The sequence below is a fragment of the Schistocerca serialis genome, chromosome 1, assembly GCF_023864345.2.
Source record: "Schistocerca serialis cubense isolate TAMUIC-IGC-003099 chromosome 1, iqSchSeri2.2, whole genome shotgun sequence".
NCBI classification, from domain to species: domain Eukaryota; kingdom Metazoa; phylum Arthropoda; class Insecta; order Orthoptera; family Acrididae; genus Schistocerca; species Schistocerca serialis.
This window is the reverse complement of record NC_064638.1, coordinates 204,965,006-204,985,109: the sequence shown is the minus strand read 5'-3', so window position 1 is coordinate 204,985,109 and position 20,104 is coordinate 204,965,006. Positions and strand designations below refer to the sequence as shown.

Below are 20,104 nucleotides of genomic sequence, written 5' to 3'. Positions count from 1 at the left end.
GATATGCCCCAAGCCAGAGAAAAGGAAACAAATCTTCCTTCTCCCTTCTCCCATCCCCTTTGGACTATCAAGAACTATGACATTTCCTTGGAGTATCAACTTTTACAGGTATCATCTCCCACATGCTGCTGAAACACACTTGTCTCCACCTGAGCCACTGCATGGCAAGAACATCACCAGAAAATGATACCTGAGGTGGACCCATGAAATGCAAACAGTCTTCCACAAGGTAAAATCTAACCTCACACGAGCTGTCACCCTGACCCTTCCATTACTGGACACACTCCTCATGATCATTGCAGATGCCAGCAACTGTGTGATTGGCATGGTACTGCACCAAGAGATCACTGGTGCGATACACTACTGCATCTCCTCTTGCGAAAGTTGACTCATACTCAGAATGGTCCACTTCTGATAGAGAGCTCTTGGCCATCTATGAGGTGATCTGCTATTTCCAGGATGACACTGAAGGATGCCCTCTAACCATTTACACTGACCATAAGCCTCTTGCACACACTACGAAAAACGCTTCTGTTAACACCATGCTGAGGCTCCTTTCACCATCTCAACCTGGTCTCACAATTTACCAACGACGTCAGACGCACCCAAGGTGCAGAAAATATAATCATGGACTAACAGTCTTGCTTGACAGTCACATATACTCAGCTGACTTTGATCTACTCACTGGCAAGGGCCAAAGACCCCAACCTGCAACAACTACTCACAGGACAAGACACTGGGCTACAACTACAACAGCGCACACTTCCAGGAGTCACCAAACCTTGTTTGGTGTAATGTGTCACAAGAGAAGATAAACCAATTGTCCTGCAATCCTATTGGAAAACAGTGTCAGACTTGCTGCACAATCTTGCACACCCCAGAGTGCATCCCACACTCAAATTAGTCACAGAATGTTTCATCTGAACTAACGTCAAGCACAATTGCATGGTATTGACCGAGGCCTGCATCCCCCGTCAACAGGTAAAGGTATGATGCCCCACTCAGCTCCACTTTTGGAAATTCCCTATCGCAAAGGAGCATTTTCAACAAGGTCATATTGATTTAGCCATGCCACTCCCCGACTCGCAGGGTTCAAAGTACATCCATGACTGACCATAGGATGCATTGGATTGAGGCCACCCAGTTACCAGACACTTCAGTTGACAGAGTTGCCAGGGCCTTTGCAACTGGATTGCGAGGTTTGTTTGTCCTATGTCACTGACAACAGATCAAGCATGGGAGTTTAAGTCAACCTTATTCAGTGAACTGTGCGAACTTTGGGGGTGCCATTGTTTCCATATGACCACTTACCACCCACAGTCAAATGGACTATGGAATAACGGCACTACATGTTCAAAGCAGCATTGATCTGCCACTGGCAGACATGGACCAATGCCTTCTAGTTGCTTCTGAGAATTAGGACTGGTCATAAACAAGATTTGAATACTTCTCTGGCTGAGGTCCTATATGGTGAGCCACTGTCTCCCTGCAGAATTTATCACCCAAGTTGTAGCAACACTGGACCATGACCTGCCAGAACTAGTGCAGCGAGTGCATGAGCATAGACGGAACATCCACTTGCCACCACCCAATGATCAGGCAAAGCCCATCTCCCCGCCCTCCCAACCCATTCCTACAAAGGCCCATATCACATAGTCAAGCAGGACACCAACACAATTGACATTATCATCTCAGGAAAAATGACTACAGTGTCCTTAAACAGACCACAGCCTGAATGGACTTCGGCCGACTGCCTGGCAGCATGCCTTGCATTGGTGCCTTTGCAGCCAACACATGCTCATTTCAGAGCACAATTAAATATTAGTGACTTTCTGCTGGAAGATATCAATAGCAGGTGTAACATCTTGCTTCATGACTCATGGAGCCCTCATTGTCATAGCCCCTGTATATGCTGTTCCCACCACCAATTCCAGGATAATTCCACCTTTACTGCTACCTCACGAGCCTCTAATCAGCATGCTAGGTACACTGCCCCCTCCCCCATCACAGATGATATCACATCATCTGCTGCCATCACACAATCTGCACTGCATCACTATCCCCCTTTCCTCAGCCTTTGGTAGCTCCTCCCACTTTGCACTTTGGAAGTGCACCTCTCCAATAATGATATTTCAGCAATTAATGCCTCCACCACATCAACATCCTGCCAGTGCACACAGCTTTCTCCCACATGCTCCACACTATGAGGGGGTTGGGTGGCATTGTCTGTGGACATGTAACTCAATGGAGTTACTTGGATCAATATCACTGCCCTGAGATAGCTCAGTAACCTCTCTGGACCTGCAGTTAGTTCTCTACAAATATTTGTATATAATACAAGAAATGGCCACTGTCTGAATTTACATTCTTTGAGACATTTCCTTGTCTGTAACTGCTTTAAGTAACTGAACATATCTGCAATGTAGGCACTGTTATGCACTCACAGCGTCCTTCATCTGTCTCCAACAAAAGATGTGATATATGATGCTCTCTAAAGGAAGCATCTAGCTACATGATAAATATGATTGTCTACTTGTGATGGGTCAATAAAGGTTGCCAGAGAGGTTACATGAAGCCAGTCTAAGATACATATGTGCAATGATTACAAGTCAAGTGGTGCAGAACAAGCTGCCAAGAAAGCTGTGGGTCTTCTAAGTGTAATGCAATAATTATTGTGTGGTGGCCTTCCAATTTTTATTTATTTAATTTCATCAATATCTTCTTCCTCTATGCCCAAAAGTATGCATCCTAGCAATATTTCACTTGATGTACACTTCCAGCTACAACTCATTTCTGTGTAAGGAGGACTGTGTCATTAATTTGTGTGTGAGGGTTCAGAGATTTTTATGAGAACCTGGAGTGCTATACTCACATGCCAAACTTCTCTCCCTCCTCAATGGTGTCAGGGAGAGTCTTGTTGAGTGTCTCTGGCAGCAGCAGTGCCAGAACTCCAGCCATAAGTGTCAGCACACCGAACAGCAGCTGTGGCAGCGGAGCCCACACACCTGCCTGTTGGAAAAGAGCCACGCTGAAATTATAGGGGAAACTATCTTCAACACATGGTCAGTCTGAACTGAAATCTCTTTCTCTATCATCACAAAGGATGAAAAGACTTAAAAGCAGTTCATCCACACACAGCACATGTATCCTGTTCTGGGCCCTCCTCTGTAAGGAACCTATTGTTTGTGCTGCCCAAATTTGGAAGGAAATGGGTTGGAAATGACAATATGGTTTAAAATTATGCTTGCATGACTATGCAGCTCTGAATATAAGAGGTAACTGATGATCTCAAATGTTTGAAGATTACATTGATCATGAATCTGTTTCATCAAATCATAACATAATATTAACAAACTAGCAAAATAGATTTATTTCATGTTATGTCCCAATCTGCTCTGCTTTGCTTTATTGCAAACTTGTGCCATTGTATTGTCAACAGAGATTGTTTGCATTATATTGTTAACCAAGCTTGCCTAAAAATCATTTGTTGATATTCTCTTACATGAAATGAAGTAAGCCACAAAGGTGAAAAGCCATACACTCTGAATTCGTCTGAATTAATGTTAGTGATAATGTAGCTCATTTAGTGCTGCACAGCAACTAAAGTTATTTCTGGCTCAAGAAAAATTGAAAACATGGAACCATGGTTACCTTACTCTTCCCACTTTTAGTAAAAACAAGAGTAAGGAAAACCTAGTTATTTGGTTATTTGTAATGTTTACAAAGCCTAAATAAGAAGAGACCCAAAATTTTTATTTCAGTTTTATGATGGAGCTTCCCCTTATTTGTGAGAAGCATGCTAGTACTTAAATTAGTGAAACAAAATTTTATTAGATGCCATCTTCGCATTTTATATCCAACTAAAATTTGTTTAAAGTATGAGTACATATTGCTGAATAGTGGCTGAACAGTTCTTCAGTACTGTGTGTCCTGTACAACATTAAACTGGACCTGAAAAGAATAGGGCGGTTCTACAGTTCTGTGAACAATACTCTGGGGACCTTAAATGCTAGTTTTTAAATGATCATTCTCTACCCTAAGACGTGGACTGTTTGTCATCAGACCTACTATGGACTTCAGTTCTTCTGAGTCAAATTCCAATGAATTTTCTTATTATGAACTTTTATTATTGACTTATGAACTTACATTCTTAACTCAACCTTGCAAATGAGAAACGATTTTATGCTTAATCCAGTTAAATGTGGTTAGGTGTTACTGGTAGGCCAACTCCATGTACAAGGATACCTCTTTGCTCTGACAGTTGCCCTCTATTGATGTTGTGACTGCCACTTTGTTGTTGTTGTTGTTGTTGTTGTTGTTGTATGGTTGTTGATCACCCTGGGTGCCAACTTTCATAACAGTTTTTTAAAGGCTGTATCTAATGCAGCCCTTTTTAAAAATCCATGTTTTCATAGTTTCCCTCTTTCCTCGTGATGGTTCCATGGTAAGTAGAAATTGTAATTGTTCAGCATGTAACAGGCGATAGATGGAGTGAACAGTGCGGGTAACAACTCATGTGGTGGCAGACCTTGCAGATAGGGAATGGCTTAAAGTCTGGTGCAGTGATTGTTATTGTAGTGAAATGGGCACCATTCTGTTTATCAGGCTGAGTATTATTTTACTAGTTTTCCAAATGTCTGCAAGCTTTCATGAGCATCTAGTTCACTGCACAAGTCACAGATATCTATCCTGATCAAGTGTATGCCTGCTAGTTTTTCATTGGTCAGTAACATGCTGTTAACATCTTTATGCCATGTACTGCTGGCTTCTGTTGATAAATGCATTGTGACTGTTTCCATGTGATTTTTTATGGTGAAGTTGAAATTTTGACTCCGTCCTGCTCTTGACTGGATTTCCTGTGACTGCATCATATTTTATCTCTAGTCTCCTCTCGGTGATTGGGAGCATGTCCTACAATGTTGCTCTTCTGCTGCATTGTCACATGTAGCTGAGTGTAAATGGATGCTGTTTTGGACTCAGGTCCATATTTGACAAATGAGACGACTGTCTGACTGGCCAGGCTGTATTTGTTTTCTATGATATTAGAGGCCTTGAGTATCAGCAGAGCAGTGCACTTTTATATGAAATCAATTAGGCTGTGACCTCCTCCTAGTTTTAGAGTGCATGTGGTGTATGCAACCTTAAATAGTTTTCCTTGCAACACAAGCCAGGTGGGCACTTTACTATAGCTCAACCAAGTTCCTTGGGCAGATTTAGTAATATGGGCCATGACTGAAGACTTTGAAAGTAAATATATTTATTAGCTTCAACTCCTCTACCAGTGTTAGATTTCTTGTTGAGTTTGCTGTACTTAGGGCTCTGGTAGAATATAGTTTTGTGCACCAGTTGTCAGTCACCATTTGTTGAATGTTGGCTTGGACATGATGGTCTGCAGTGCCATTTCTTTTCATATCAGGACCCCTTTGCTTGTTATCTGCGCGATCCTTGCAGCACAGTAGTAGCTTGATGATCCTAGGCTTCCACTTCTGCAAGATAATGCCAAACTGCATATGGTGACAGTTTCTACTGCTTCTCTTCAAGCTTTCCAAACCTTACTTTATCCAGCAAGGTCGCCAGATCGCTTCACAACAGAAAGCTGCCCAACCAGCTCGGGATTTTGAAGATCTAACGTACCAACTAGACAGGATTTGGCACGATATCCCTCAGGACAACATCCAATAACTCTTCCAATCAAGGTCAAGTCGAATAACTGCCTGCATAGGGGCCAGGAGTTAACCAATGTATCACGGAATTGCTCAATTTGTGAAGCTCTTTCTCTCGAATAAAACATCCAATTTTCTTGAAATTTTAACCGTTTGGTTATATATAAACGTACACCACATGTAACATTTCGTGCCACATACACACAATTCTTTCATCGTGTGCTGTTTCTGTGTTCTGACTGTTATAAAAACAAATGGACAACTTGTGAGGGAATCCGGATGTCATTTATATGTATTGAATTGTCTGCTTAATTGAAAATTATATGCAATTAAATTTGATTCGCAAAACACGGCGTGATTCTGAAGTAGGTCATGTTTGACACCAAGGGAATGAGGTCACAAGCCACAAGAGCAAGTATCAGCTGAATGTGGGCAGTTGTATAGACAGTTTGCGAGAATATTGAGCTGATTAGGCCAATGATTCTGATTTTTCGATTTTATTAAATAATACATTGGCAACACTGATCAAGCAAGATGTCAGTTTTTTTCAATCCAGCAATAACAAACACTACGTGGAGTTTTGGTTTGCGATTTGTAAGTTAAAGAACATCTCCGTATAAAAAAAAAAAGGACCTGAACTACCAACGACCACAGGATGGAGACACAGAGTATATCACAGGAGTTGTCGACCTGAGCATCTGATGAGGGCTCACTTTTTGTGAAGTGTGCAACAAAACATAGGTAGGCCTCAACACAAAATAAATAAGAATCCAGACAGGGGGACTGTGGGGACGGAAGATTGGGCCATGCGGTTGGCAGGCGTGCTCACCAGCAAGTTGAGGTAGGGCGCAATGATGCCGCCGACACGTGCGCACATGGAGCTCGTGCCCAGCGCCGCGTTGCGGATGACGGTGGGGAACTGCTCCGTCGTGAAGATGTACACCGTGCCGTACGATGCGGTCACCGCCAGCTTGCCCGCCATCACCAGCGTTATCTTCAGCCACAGAGCATCTGCAACCCGGAGACCCGCGTTAGTGCACTCATCACACCTCCCACCTTCCGGCGTCGCGGACGTAGCAATATTATCACCCTCCATATGACCCTAATCTAGTATCTAGTGATAATTTCGTTCTTGCACTTAAAGAGGGTCAGCACTACGAGGAAGATGACGTTCAAACGTTAGTTCAGGACTGGTCAAAAAAGAGACGGAGCTTTCTATGACGATGGATTGCAAAAGCTGGTCATTTTTTAAAATTTTATTTTAAAACTATGCCTCGCATTATTTGTCGAAGTTTATGCAGTCATAAGCGACTGAACTAGTGGTAGTAGTTGTATAGGAGGGAGTGCACTCATGTAACCACAAAGATCTGAACATTTCTGCCTGAGATGGTCTGGGACATCACTGGACTTTGTACTGGCCAGTGGAGGGAGAGTCGACTGGACAATGGGCCAGAAAAAAGTCTGCAACCAGTAAACTCCGCCACTCCACCTCACCTGATTGTGTGAAGAATCCAACTCTCTGTATAAAACAGCTTCAAACGTCTGATTGCTTCACAAGTGCGTTGATGTGTTCTAGGTTCGACGTTAAGCTTATAAGCAGTGGGAAGTCTGCAAAAGGTCTGACACTACCAGTACATTTAAACTCTGTTGGAATTCGCTAAGTGCTCTCATTATCGAACACTAGATAAGTGAAGTCCCTGTAATTTGCACTCGGTTCCAAGTAAAACTAATTTTTCATGCATCTCAGTGTTTATGATGCCATATCTCGTGAATGTGTGTCTCACAATGATATAATTCTGCACGTACATTCAGTGCTATACAAGGATACTGTCTACAGAAGCATTGTGAACAGAATTAGTATTAAAGAACTGTTCAATTAGAACTCCTGACTGAAGCTGAATTTTTATACTGGATGACTATTGTCTGAGTAATTTGTTCTTTGTGCGTTTTGCTGCGAGACTTGCACACAGTATCTAACAGTAAAACTAGTCTCACTGTGTTAGGGTTTAACATCAGCTTGTACCTCTTAATGAGTAGATTATGACAGCCATTTAAATTATTAAATTCTGTTTATAATTATATAAAATACTGATAATCAATTTTATGTTGACCCTGGAGGCCGTTAAATAGGCAATCTGCATCTGGAAATGTGCACCATGAACCATGTTGGCTTATTAGCAATATAGACCATTCCAAGTAATGGTGCCTGGCACGTGATACAATCCGGCTTTGAGGATGTACCATGTACTACTCTACTTGGGGAAACCGCCACAGACATCATGTGAGACTTACCGATAAGCATTCTTCCCACGCACTGTTCGCGAGTGGAACAGGGTTGGAGGGATCAGATACACCATTAGGTGGCTTGCGAAGTATGATGTAGATCTAGACAGTCAATTACAATGTGCAAGAATGTTTTGTTGATAGGAATCACCTCGACTACGGCAGATTCAAAATGTGGGGGATACAGACCATAATGCAATCAATCACTCGCCCAATCAATCACTCGCCCAATCAATCACTCGCCCAATCAATCACTCGCCCAATCAATCACTCGCCCAATCAATCACGGACATTACTAAGGCACACAGGTTAATGCAGTACCATCAACTCTCTGTTGGCTGCAGAAACCATCGCCCCCATATGTGGGTGCAGGAACACAGCCACTGCAAAGTCGAGACAAAGAAAAAAATTGGTATGTGCTAACTGCAGGGGTAAGATTACATCGAATTCCACATGTGGTAGTAAACTCACTTGTCAATAGGGCAATGTTTAAGCTGGTGGGATGACCGCGATATTTTCCTGCGGGAGATATTTACAGCAGATATAAAGCAAGCTCGGCAGTGTCATGGGAGCCATAATTAACCTCCTCCACCATAGAACAATTAAAAAAACTTAAAGTAAAAATGGCACAAGCGTTTGAATTTTTGCATAAATCAATTTTCAGATTTCAGAGCTAGCTTTAGGAGAATAAAGTAGCATGAAAAGTAAAAGTCTCGGAAAAAAAAGAAAGAAATGGCAAGTAACCCAAAAATTTACAAGCTACATCTAAATAAAAAAAAAGGTAAAGTCTTCAGTCGCATGCTTTCCCAGACCTGTGTTCACAACCATAGTGGTTAGTGAGATAGTGATTATTATTATTATTATTATTATTATTATTATTCTTTCCTTTCTCAGACCTTAGGTCTGGTTCGGAATGAAAGTGACGCGGACCTTGATTAAGCGTCACTTCCTTTTAACTGTACGGTATATGTTACATTGCGTTTAGGAACTTTCGGGTAATTGAACATGTATCAATAATTACGGATTTCTGAAGTTGTATATATAAGTTTGGATGTAGCTGTATTGCATTGATGTACTGGTGGATATTGCGTGGTATGACTCCTGTAGTTGAAAGTATAATTGGTATGATGTCAACTTTATCCTGATGCCACATGTCCTTGACTTCCTCAGCCAGTTGGATGTATTTTTCAATTTTTTCTCCTGTTTTCTTCTGTATATTTGCTGTATTGGGTATGGATATTTCAATTAGTTGTGTTAATTTCTTCTTTTTATTGGTGAGTATGATGTCAGGTTTGTTATGTGGCGTTGTTTTATCTGTTATAATGGTTCTGTTCCAGTATAATTTGTATTCATCATTCTCCAGTACATTTTGTGGTGTATACTTGTATGTAGGAACGTGTTGTTTTAAAAGTTTATGTTGTAAGGCAAGCTGTTGATGTATTATTTTTGCGACGTTGTCATGTCTTCTGGGGTATTCTGTATTTGCTAGTGTTGTACATCCGCTTGTGATGTGATCTACTGTTTCTATTTGTTGTTTGCAAAGTCTGCATTTATCTGTTGTGGTATTGGGATCTTTAATAATATGCTTGCTTATTATTATTATTATTATTATTGCACACTTTTATTTTATGTCACGTAAATTATGTCAATGCTACGAAAACTTGTTGCTATCGTAGTTCTTAAATTAATTGCATGATAAGCACTTCCCAAATTTTCGAACATATGCTTTCATTTGCTATATTTTTCTGATTTGCAATTCCTTGGGAGTTATGTTAAAGCGATATACGTAGCAGTGATCTGAACAAATGATATTAAATCACTTTATTATAATTAAACATTACATTAAAACATTTTAATAATATAAGCATTATTTAATGAGGTAAGCTCCATGTGTTGTCATTCTGTACACACTTTTGTCAATTTCTGTCAACGTTGTTATTTTGCCATCGATTATTATACAGTCACATTCCTTCTGGGCCTTCTTGAAGGAGTACACTAGCTATTCTCTAACTTAGATATGTAACAAAAGCACGCGCCGCCCATTTATATTGAAATCACTTTTCTGTTCCGCAGTATATGGTATTAATGACGTTATCTCATGTGTTCATGAAAGACTACAGACTGATTGGGCTGGGATAAGGCATCTGACCGTGGCGTACGCTGGTGTACAAACCTGAAGAACAAAAGTAACTTTCGCATGATGTGTCATGTCAAATAACATAGCTCTATGATACTTTGACCATACGTGGAACTGTTACAGTTTAATACAGAAAGTAAGTGAAGGAAATGAGACTAACAGAAATGACAATTTCATTCGAAGACAATAATTACACTGAAGCCATTGCGTATTCATGATGGTCCCTCGCACAGTACAAAAAATGGTGCTTGGTTCTTAACACGGTGTGTGACCACCACTGATGGCAATGCATGCTCTGTAACGTGCTCCTGTTCTGGCAGCAAGGCCGGCAATGAGTGTTTTTGGTAGGGTGCTCCATTTCTCCGCCATTATGGTTGACAACACCTAGGTGGCCGTTAGTGCATGCGGACGTGCTGCAAAACGTCTGCTCGACGCATCCTGCACATAGTCGACGGGATTTAAGTCAAGGGAACGGGAGGCCGAATATGCATTTATGCTCATAAATTAAGGTTAATGCTGACACATGGTGCAACAACGCTCTGGTGGGCGGTTTTCGCGTTTAAATCACCTCTGGATATGACCATGCGGTGCATTTGACCTGCGGTCGTCGCACGGTGGCGCTGGCAGCAGTCCACATACGCAGAGGTGTGTTGGTGTGAGTACAGTGCAGCGAGTAAGTGTGCAGACGTTTTCAGACGTGCTAATGGTGAATGTGTGTTGAAAATGGCTCAGAGAACACATATTGATGACGTTATGAGGGTTGGAATACTAGGGCGACTGGAGGCTGGTCAAACACAGCAGGTTGTAGCACAGGCCCTCCGTGTGCCACAAAGTGTGATCAAGATTATGGCAACGATTCTAGCAGGCAGAGACCGTGTCCAGGCGCTAAAGTACTGGACGTCCACAGTGTACAACACCACAAGAAGACCGATATCTCACCATCAGTGCTCGCAGATGGCCACGGAGTACTGCAGGTAGCCTTGCTCAGGACCTTACTGCAGCCACTGGAGCAGTTGTCTCCAGACACACAGCCTACAGACGACTAAACAGACAAGGTTTATTCGCCTGGAGACCTGGAAGGTGCGTTCCACTGACCCCTGGTTACAGGTGAACCCATAAAGTCTGGTGTCAAGAGCACAGTACATGGTCACTGGAATAATGGTCCAAGGTTATGTTCACGGACGAGTCCAGGTATAGTCTGAACAGTGATTCTCGCCGGGTTTTCATCTGGCGTGATCCCTTAATGTCCTTGAAAGGGACCAGTATGGAGGTCGTGGTTTGATGGTGTGAGTTGGGATTATGATTGGTGCACGTACACCCCTGCATGTCTTTGACAGAGGAACTGTAACAGGTCAGGTGTATCATGACGTCATTTTGCTCCAGTATGTCCGCCTTTTCAGGGGTGCAGTGGGTCCCACCTTCCTCCTGATGGATGATAACGCACGGCCCCACCGAGCTGCCAAAGAGGAAGAATACCTTAAAACAGAAGGTGTCAGGCGAATGGAGTGGCCTGCCTGTTCTCCAGACCTAAACTCCATCGAGCACATCTGCGATGCTCTCGCTGGACGTATCGCTGCACGTCTTCAAACCCTTAGGACACTTCAGGAGCTCCGACAGGCACTGGTGTAAGAATGGGAGGCCAGCAGCTGCTAGACCACCTGATCCAGAGTATGCCAACTGGTTGTGCGGCCTGTATGTGTGTGCATGGTTATCATATCCCATACTGGTGTCGGGGTACATGCGCAGGAAACAGTGGCGTTTTGTAGCACGTGTGTTTCGGGACGTTTTTCTCAACTTATCACCAATACTGTGGACTTGCATATCTATGTCGTGTGTGTTCCCTATGTGCCTATGCTATTAGCGCCAGTTTTGTGTAGTGCCACGTTGTGTAGTGCCACGTTGTGTGGCACCACATTCTGCAATTATCCTTAATTTATGAGCATGAATGTGCTTTCATTCCAACAGCTCCTCTACCTGCGCTGTTCCATGTGAGCACGCATTATCATCCATAAAAAAGACATCATGGCTGAATGCATTTCTGAAACGAAGTATACAGAGAAGGAATACAGTGTCACAATAATACTGACCAGTGAGAGTACCGTGTTCAAAGATCTGGAAGTCAGTACGACCACGCAAGATCATGCATTCCCGCGCGGTAAGACCTGGACCACCAAAGCGATCATGTTCGCACTGTATGTTCCCATCTCTCGGTATATGACGGTACGTCCAGCACTATTGGTCCAGCTGTTACGATATGAAGAGATATAATGATGCGTGGGCGTACTGATCTCTAAGTCTTTCCACACAGTACACACTCCGGTCAATGTTATTGTGACACTATACTGCTTTACCACGAGTCCTTTCAGGGGTGAATTCGGTCCTGAATTCATTTTTTATGCACGCCAGGACGCGATCACATCGAACTGCGCAGATGGAACAGCTCTTGGAAATAAGAGGATGTTCGGCGAATGGAGTGGCTTGCCCGTTGCCCCGACTTATATTCCATGGAGCACATGTGCGACGCGTTGGGGAGGTGTATGGCAGGAAGTCCACATGCACCAACAATCGTCCACCGGTTGCCAACAACGATAGTGGACGAATGGATCACCTGAACACTAGAACCCGATACCAACCTCGTTGGCAGCACGGGTACAAGCTACAGAGCACGCATTGCCGTCCATGATGATCACACTGCCTATTAAGAACGATGTCCCGCATTTTGTAATGTCGAGACTACCATCACGAACACAGTACTTTAAGTACTGTGGTGACTTCAGTTTAATTATTGTCTCTGAATAAGACTGTCATTTCTGTTCGTGTCGTTGAGTATTTCTTTCAGTCACGTTTTTGTACTATATTATAGCAGTTCGTTCTACATAGTTCAGTCACTTTAATATGACCACTGCCTATGGTCGACGTCAACGCGCAATAACCACTCACAGATGGCAGGTGACAGCACTACCAGTGGAAGGTATATAAAGCGTGTTGGGAGGACGCTGCAAACAGTGCAAAAATTGGCGTAATGCTGAAACGGAGCGATTCGCTTGACGACCTAAAGGGAATGATCATTGGCTTTCGGAATAAGGCTGGAACCACTTTCCAAATGGCACAGATCGTGAACTGTTTGCGTGCTGCCATGGATAAACTATACCAGGCACGGCAAAATCGCGTTATCTAAAACTGGCGTCGACGCAAAAACGGTGCACCACAGGCCATACATAACATAAATCATTATACTTTTGGAATAACCAAGAAGAGAGATATGTGATATAAAAAGGCTGGTTTCGTGATGCAACATTTTCCTTAAGACAGACGAAACTGATGTTCGGTCGATGTTCTGTTTCCGAGAATGCTGAGAATATATTGTACTACGCTTGGTGGATTTCCGCTCTTTCCTTTTCACAGCGTTCAGCCACAGAAATCCTCGAATGGACCAATAGGACATCGAAAGTCAAATGGCAGAAATGAAACCACTACAGTAAAAGTAAACAGCGCAACCAAAAGTGATGCATATGAAAAATTTTGTTCGAACGAGTCCACTTATAAATGAAATGTGATTGCTTTACACTTAAACCTATAATCAGAATTATTGATACTCCCGTAAATCACGTAAGATCGCTTTTCCGACGAAAAAGTCCACCAAAAGCTAAAGTTTAGGCCAGATGACAAAGCGAACGCCAGCTTCATATTTGTAACATCATGACAACTCGCATTATTATACCCCCACAGTGTTGGTGTCTCAGCCGGCCGCGGTGGTCTAGCGGTTCTAGGCGCTCAGTCCGGAACCGCGCGACTGCTACGGTCGCAGGTTCGAATCCTGCCTCGGGCATGGATGTGTGTGACGTCCTAAGGTTGGTTAGGTTTAAGTAGTTCTAAGTTCTAGGGGACTGATGACCACAGATGTTAAGTCCCACAGTGCTCAGAGCCATTTTGTTGGTGTCTCAGTCTGCATGAGTAGCACATTTTGCAATGTTGCTTACAAGTACTATAACTTCTTAGGCGACTAGTCAGTGTGTTGATGGCCTTGTAAGGAGAAACCGGTTACCGAAATGAATTAATGGTTCAAATGGTTCTGAGTACTATGGGACTTAATATCTGAGGTCATGAGGTCATCAGTCCCCTAGAACTTAGAACTACTTAAAGCTAACTAACGTAAGGACATCAGACAAATCCATGCCCGAGGCAGGATTCGAACCTGCGACCGTAGCGGTCGCGCGGTTCCAAACAGAAGCACCTAGCACCGCTCGGCCACCGCGGCCGGCGAAATGAATTAATCCTATACAACATAGGCAATATGGTGTTTTTCGTTCATTCTCTTACTTTGCTCCTTAATTCTTACAGATACGCTCATAAGCAACATTTAAGAGCCAAGGTAACTTGCGCATAATGTGTCACTTCCACGTAACAAACCGATGAAACTTGGACCATACATACACTGTCCAGTCACATTGCGGCCCTCTGTCAAAAGCCTAAATAACAACATTAGCTAATGGGGACGTGCAGGAAGAGTGTCAATGAGATCCGGGGAGGTGCCTAGAATGTGGAGCCACGCCGACTCCAGTCCCGTGGTCAACTGCCCTGGGTTTCTCAGTTGAGGATCCATGGTGCAAGCAGCCCGATTGAGGTGGTGCCACAGATTTTCTATTGACTTTATGTTAGGGGGGTTTGATAGCGAGAGGAGTATGGTGCCCTCATCCTGGTGCTCTTAGAACCAAGCATGCACACTGCGAGCTGTGACAATTTGCATTGTCCTGCTGGCAGAGACATAATGTAAAGTTTAATGGCAAGCTAAAAGGAATAGGAAAAGTGAAGTTACACTAAAAGAAGCGGATAATGAGTGAAGAAAGATTATTATTACGCAGCAATGACAATGGTGTCTAACCGAAAAAAAGGTGTCTACGATCTTTTCCATTCTCGTGTATTTCTTTCACGATGCTGATCGGTTGAAGTCTGACAACAGTCTCGTGGACCCAAAACCGGTTAACTGAATAAATTAATCTTGTGGAACATATACAGTACTGTCCTTTTCACTTCTTATTACGCTGTTCCACCAAGAAGGAACGGAAGAACCAATAAAACAATGTAAGAGAGTTTGTTGCTGTGTTTTTATGTTTGCAGCCTCAGTTTCAGCGGTTGTAGTCCCTATTTCTAAAAGGGCACGTGATGTGTAGCTACAAAGTACGTTCCAGAACTATGCCACTGCGCGCGCTTTTCACGTTTGAGATGCAAATCGTTTGCGTGCCGGGTCCCTGTTGCCAGAAGCCCCCCGGCCCTCGCACGCGGGAACTGTTTTAGCGGCTGCGAGCTTTGCAGCGGGACAGCCGTGGCTGAGGGCTGACCTTCGGGCACGGCGGCGGTGAGCAGCAACACGGCGCCGCCGGCCAGCATGCTGCCGCACAGAATGCTCTTGCGGCCCCAGCGGTTCAGCGTCAGCAGCAGGAACGTGTAGGCCGGGATCTCGACCGCGCCGCAGATGAAGAAGTTGAGGTACTCGTTGCCGCCCAGGCTGGACGTATTCCAAGACAGCCCGTAGTACGTCACGTTGTTCACGAACCTGCAGCACGACGGCAGCCGCTAAGCTTGCGTACCTTTTATTTCACACAGGTGAAGCACAAGTAACAGCAGAGCATTTGCTGTAGGCAGTTAGTTTGTCACGTAACTCTCGATCGCAATTTCTAATCCTATTTCGCTGCTTTTCTTATTCTTCCATGCAACCAACCACGGTTCGTCACATAAAACACACTATATGTCATTAAGGAGGCTACTTTTAACACCACTTCTTACGAACCTTCCCAACATCGCCACGTCCAGATACGCGCGCGTGGGCGGCCGCATAAGCAGAATGCAAGGAGTCCGGTAGGAATATATTCATTTGCACAGTATCTTAAATCTCTTGAAAGTTCTTCCCACATTGCTCTAAAATTTTGATTCAAAGTTGAAAATGGTTCAAATGGCTCTGAACACTATGGGACTTAACATCTGAGGTCACCATTCCCCTAGAACTTAGAAATACTTAAACCTAACTAGGGAATTAGATTAGGAAATGAGGCACTTAAAGTAGTAAAGGAGTTTTGCTATTTGGGGAGCAAAATAACTGATGATGGTCGAAGTAGAGAGGATATAAAATGTAGGCTGGCAATGGCAAGGAAAGCATTTTTGAAGAAGAGAAATTTGTTAACATCCAGTATTGATTTAAGTGTCAGGAAGTCATTTCTGAAAGTATTCGTATGGAGTGTAGCCATGTATGGAAGTGAAACATGGACGATAAATAGTTTGGACAAGAAGAGAATAGAAGCTTTTGAAATGTGGTGCTACAGAAGAATGCTGAAGATTAGATGGGTAGATCACATAACTAATGAGGAAGTATTGAATAGGATTGGGGAGAAGAGAAGTTTGTGGCACAACTTGACCAGAAGAAGGGATCGGTTGGTAGGACATGCTCTGAGGCATCAAGGGATCACCAACTTAGTATTGGAGGGCAGCGTGGAGGGTAAAAATCGTAGAGGGAGACCAAGAGATGAATACACTAAGCAGATTCAGAAGGATGTAGGTTGCAGTAGGTACTGGGAGATGAAAAAGCTTGCACAGGATAGAGTAGCATGGAGAGCTGCATCAAACCAGTCTCAGGACTGAAGACCACAACAACAACAACAACAACAACAACAACTAGCCTTAGGACATCACACACATCCAGGCCCGAGGAAGGATTCGAACCTGCGAACGTAGCGGTCGCGCGGTTCCAAACTGAAGCCCCTAGAACCGCTCGGCCACATCGGCCGGCTATACAACGTTGAATTTCATTAAACGCGTTTTTATTTATCTAATATGTAAACAAATATGTAGTACTCAAAAGGAAAAGTTGTTACACAATACTCTAATGAACATTCCGGCAGATACAGGCTATACATTTTTAATATACGTAACCTATAAAACATATATACACAGATCAAAAAGTTTTGCATCACCTCGATTCCAGGAGTTCTGGAACCTGTACACAAGATTGGAACAGAGATCAATATAAACATCATTTCTGCCCTTTTTATTGCTCATGAAAACCACACACTGCATGTTGTGTAACCATACATCGAGACCTTGAGAGGTGGTCGTCCAGATTGCTGTACACACCGGTACCTCTAATACCCAGTAGCACGTCCTCTTACATTGATGCATGCCTCTATTCGTCGTGGCATACTATTCACAAATTCATCAAGACACTGTTGGTCCAGATTGTCCCACTCCTCAACGGCGAATCGGCGTAGTTCCTTCAAGTGGTTGGTGGGTCACGTCGTCCATAAACAGCCCTTTTCATTTTATACCGGGCGTCTTCCGTAGGGTTCATGTCTGGAGAACATGCTGGCCACTCTGATCGAGCGATGTCGTTATCCTGAGGGAAGTCATTCACAAGATGTGCACGATGGGGCCTCGAATTATCGTCCATGAAGATGAATGCTTCGCCAATATGCTGCCGATATGGTTGCACTATCGGTCGGAGAATGGCATTCACGTATAGTATAGCCGTTACGGCACCTTCCGTGACGACCAGCGGCATACTTCAGCTCCATATAAAGCCACCCCAAAACAGCAGGGAATTTCCACCTTGCTGACTCGCTGGACGGTGTGTCTAAGGCGGTCAGCCTGACAGGGTTGCCTCCAAACGCGTCTCCGACGACTGTCTGGTCGAACTCTTACGCGTTACTCATCGGTGAAGAGAACGTGATGCCAACCCTGAGTGGTCCATTCGGCATGTGGTTAGGCGCTTCTGTACGGCGCTGCCTGGTGTCGTAGTTGCAAAGATGGACCTTGCCATGGACGTCAGGAGCGAAGTTGCGCATCATGCAGCCTATCGCGCACAGTTAGTCTTAACGCGACGTCCTGTGGCTGCACGAAAAACACGATTCAACATGGTGACGTTGCTGTCAGGGTTCCTTCAAGCCATAATCCGTAGATAGTGGTCATCCACTGCAGTAGTAGCGTTGGGCGGCCTGAGCGAGGCATGGCATCGACAGTTCCTGTCTCTCTGTATCTCCACCATGTCTGAACAACATCGCTTCGGTTCACTCCGAGACGCCTGGACACTTCCCTTTTTGAGAGCCCTTCCTGGCACAAAGTAACAGTGCGGACGCGATGGAACCGCGGTTTTGACCGTCTAGGCATAGTTGAACTACAGACAACATGAGCCGTTTACCTCCTTCCTGGTGGAATGACGAACTGATCGGCTGTCGGACCCCCTCCGTCTAATAGGCGCTGCTCATTCATGGTTGTTTACATCTTTGGCCGGGTTTAGTGACATCTCTGAATAATCAAAGGGGCTGTGTCTGTGATACAATATCCACAGTCAACATGTCTTAAAGGGTTCTGGGAAATGAAGTGGTGCAAAACATTTTTTGATGTGCGTATATACAATATGTAATAGTGAAATGTTATTTGCAAACAGGAAAATTCTATTTAAGGGTTTCGGCTTGTGATTTGAATAGTACTACGGAATCTGAATTTGCAATAACAATGAACAAGGCTCAAAATCAGCGAGAGGGGGGAAGAGGAGATCTACACAGGGGTGGGGGGAAATGGACTGAGGAAGTTCGAAGAAGGAGATGAGGATGTACATCCAATTCCCGCACATATTAGGAACATGTTCTTTCTCTTTCCTTTCTTTCCATTTATCCAGATCGAGCCACAGCATCGCGTGTCCGGGAAAAAATAGCGAACAACAAATCAGTTGACGAAGTCAGGATGCTTTATCAATTAACAACCTGACGGCGTATCCATAATTTACCTATTAATTTTATTTAGAGGTACTTAAAAATTCAATCGCGAGCTAAACCATTGAAGAAATTTTTAACAGAAAAGCAGCTTTACGAAAATGATTCCTAACGAACTGAGGAACCGGAATCTGGAAACATTTCGGTTGCCGTCATTTTGTAAGAAATTAATAAATTACTGTGTCAACATCCGTTAAAAACTGCTCAAGTTTTACTTGGCGTCTTCTTGTTCGTGAGAGGCGTAGGGAAACAGTGTAAACTATCGTTCCTACTGTTGGGACTGTACCAGTAAAGGAAATGCCTATGAGAAAAAGAACGTAGTCACATATATACCTCACGTAGCGTTGATCTCCTCGGCCACCAACGCAGATGGCGCTTTTTTTTCCTTCCTTTTAAGTCTGAAGACGACCAGATTGTGGTGCCACCCTGGGCATAGAAGGTTTGGCCGATGCCACGCCTGCATCAATCTGTGTAAACAACGGAACGAACCATCAGCTGCTGCTGTCGTCACTGTTCGCGGCCGCCTCCTGTAGGCATTGACTACCATGCACAAGTAGCAGTTATCTGTTCATTAGTTTGAACACAACATAGCAATGTTATTTGTTTTCGTGCATCGTTTCATTCACTTGGTCAGCCAGATTATCTCTCAGTTCGATAGCTGACCAAAGGCGCCGACATTTCAACGAACTCCCCTTGCGAACGATGCGATCAGTCCCGAGACATACCCTTCTTCCAACCGCAGTCACTAAGCTCCTTCCGTCCGTCCGTCCGTCCGTCCGTCCTTCCTTCCCTTTTCCTTCCCTCCCACTTCCATTCTGCTGAATTTCAGTCGCTTCCTGTGGTTCCATAGGGCCTCGTAGTCACACTCACCACTCCATCTTCGTCAGAGCCATGACTACTCTCATGCTTTGCCAGTATCACCTCTACACCATAGCAACATTCACATCATTAGCAATTTCATTTTTAGTGTGATATAAAATAATCTACAAAGTTTTTAAAAGTGATCAATATTGTCCACCAGTTTGTTTTTCAGTCTTGAGTTAATCACCTTTTAGAAATCGTAAATATCGTACACCAAAGCAGTTTTTAAAAAATCGTCACTCAATGTGTTTTTACATAAGTTTCATGTGTAGTCTGTGGTTGAGAAGCGGTTATATCCGCTGTCAGCCCTCCCCTTCGTGGAGAGTTGAAATAACAATAAAGGAAAATAGAATTGGGTAGGGCGAGGCTAGTTGAGCATAAGGGCACGTAGGGAAAACGAA

General features: G+C 43.7%; 1 protein-coding gene across 5 annotated transcripts in view; it reads right to left on the bottom strand.

Moving 5' to 3' along the window:
• Positions 1 to 20,104, bottom strand: part of LOC126465638 (organic cation transporter protein-like) — a 254,040-nt gene that overhangs the window by 12,977 nt on the left and 220,959 nt on the right. For all 5 annotated transcript variants that reach the window (XM_050096322.1, XM_050096324.1, XM_050096323.1 and 2 more), the window contains exons 8-10: positions 15,423 to 15,637; positions 6,493 to 6,674; positions 2,873 to 3,009 (exon numbers count right to left, since the gene is read on the bottom strand). In XM_050096322.1, the coding sequence (XP_049952279.1) occupies positions 2,873 to 3,009; positions 6,493 to 6,674; positions 15,423 to 15,637 (534 nt within the window). The remainder of the gene's footprint in view (positions 1 to 2,872; positions 3,010 to 6,492; positions 6,675 to 15,422; positions 15,638 to 20,104) is intronic.